Consider the following 213-nt stretch of genomic DNA (forward strand, 5'->3'; position numbering starts at 1 on the left):
TCCTGGCCGGGGCCTCGTCTCTGCAGCTGAGACCCGTAGGTATAGCCCTCCCCAAAAAAATACTTGTTCCGCAGCGGCGCCCGATCCACCGTGTGCTCCTTGTAGAGCCCCTTCTCCGCCCGGGACACGACGTCCTCGATCCGAGCTTCGATCTTGGCGCACTCCTCGGCGCTGAAGAGGCGAAGCTGGCGGATGCCGCTTTTGACTTTCCGA

General features: G+C 62.4%; 1 protein-coding gene across 1 annotated transcript in view; it reads right to left on the reverse strand.

Moving 5' to 3' along the window:
• The window catches only part of ALKBH5 (AlkB family member 5, RNA demethylase), a gene marked incomplete at its 5' end in the record, with an annotated part of 14,606 nt that extends 14,397 nt beyond the window's left edge, over window positions 1–209 (reverse strand). The window contains one exon of the mRNA XM_010291966.1: window positions 3–209. Coding sequence (XP_010290268.1) covers window positions 3–209 — 207 coding nt within the window. The remainder of the gene's footprint in view (window positions 1–2) is intronic.
• Between the last annotated feature and the right edge of the window lie 4 nt (window positions 210–213).

This window comes from Phaethon lepturus, unplaced genomic scaffold (genome assembly GCF_000687285.1).
Source record: "Phaethon lepturus isolate BGI_N335 unplaced genomic scaffold, ASM68728v1 scaffold42627, whole genome shotgun sequence".
In the NCBI taxonomy this organism is placed as follows: domain Eukaryota; kingdom Metazoa; phylum Chordata; class Aves; order Phaethontiformes; family Phaethontidae; genus Phaethon; species Phaethon lepturus.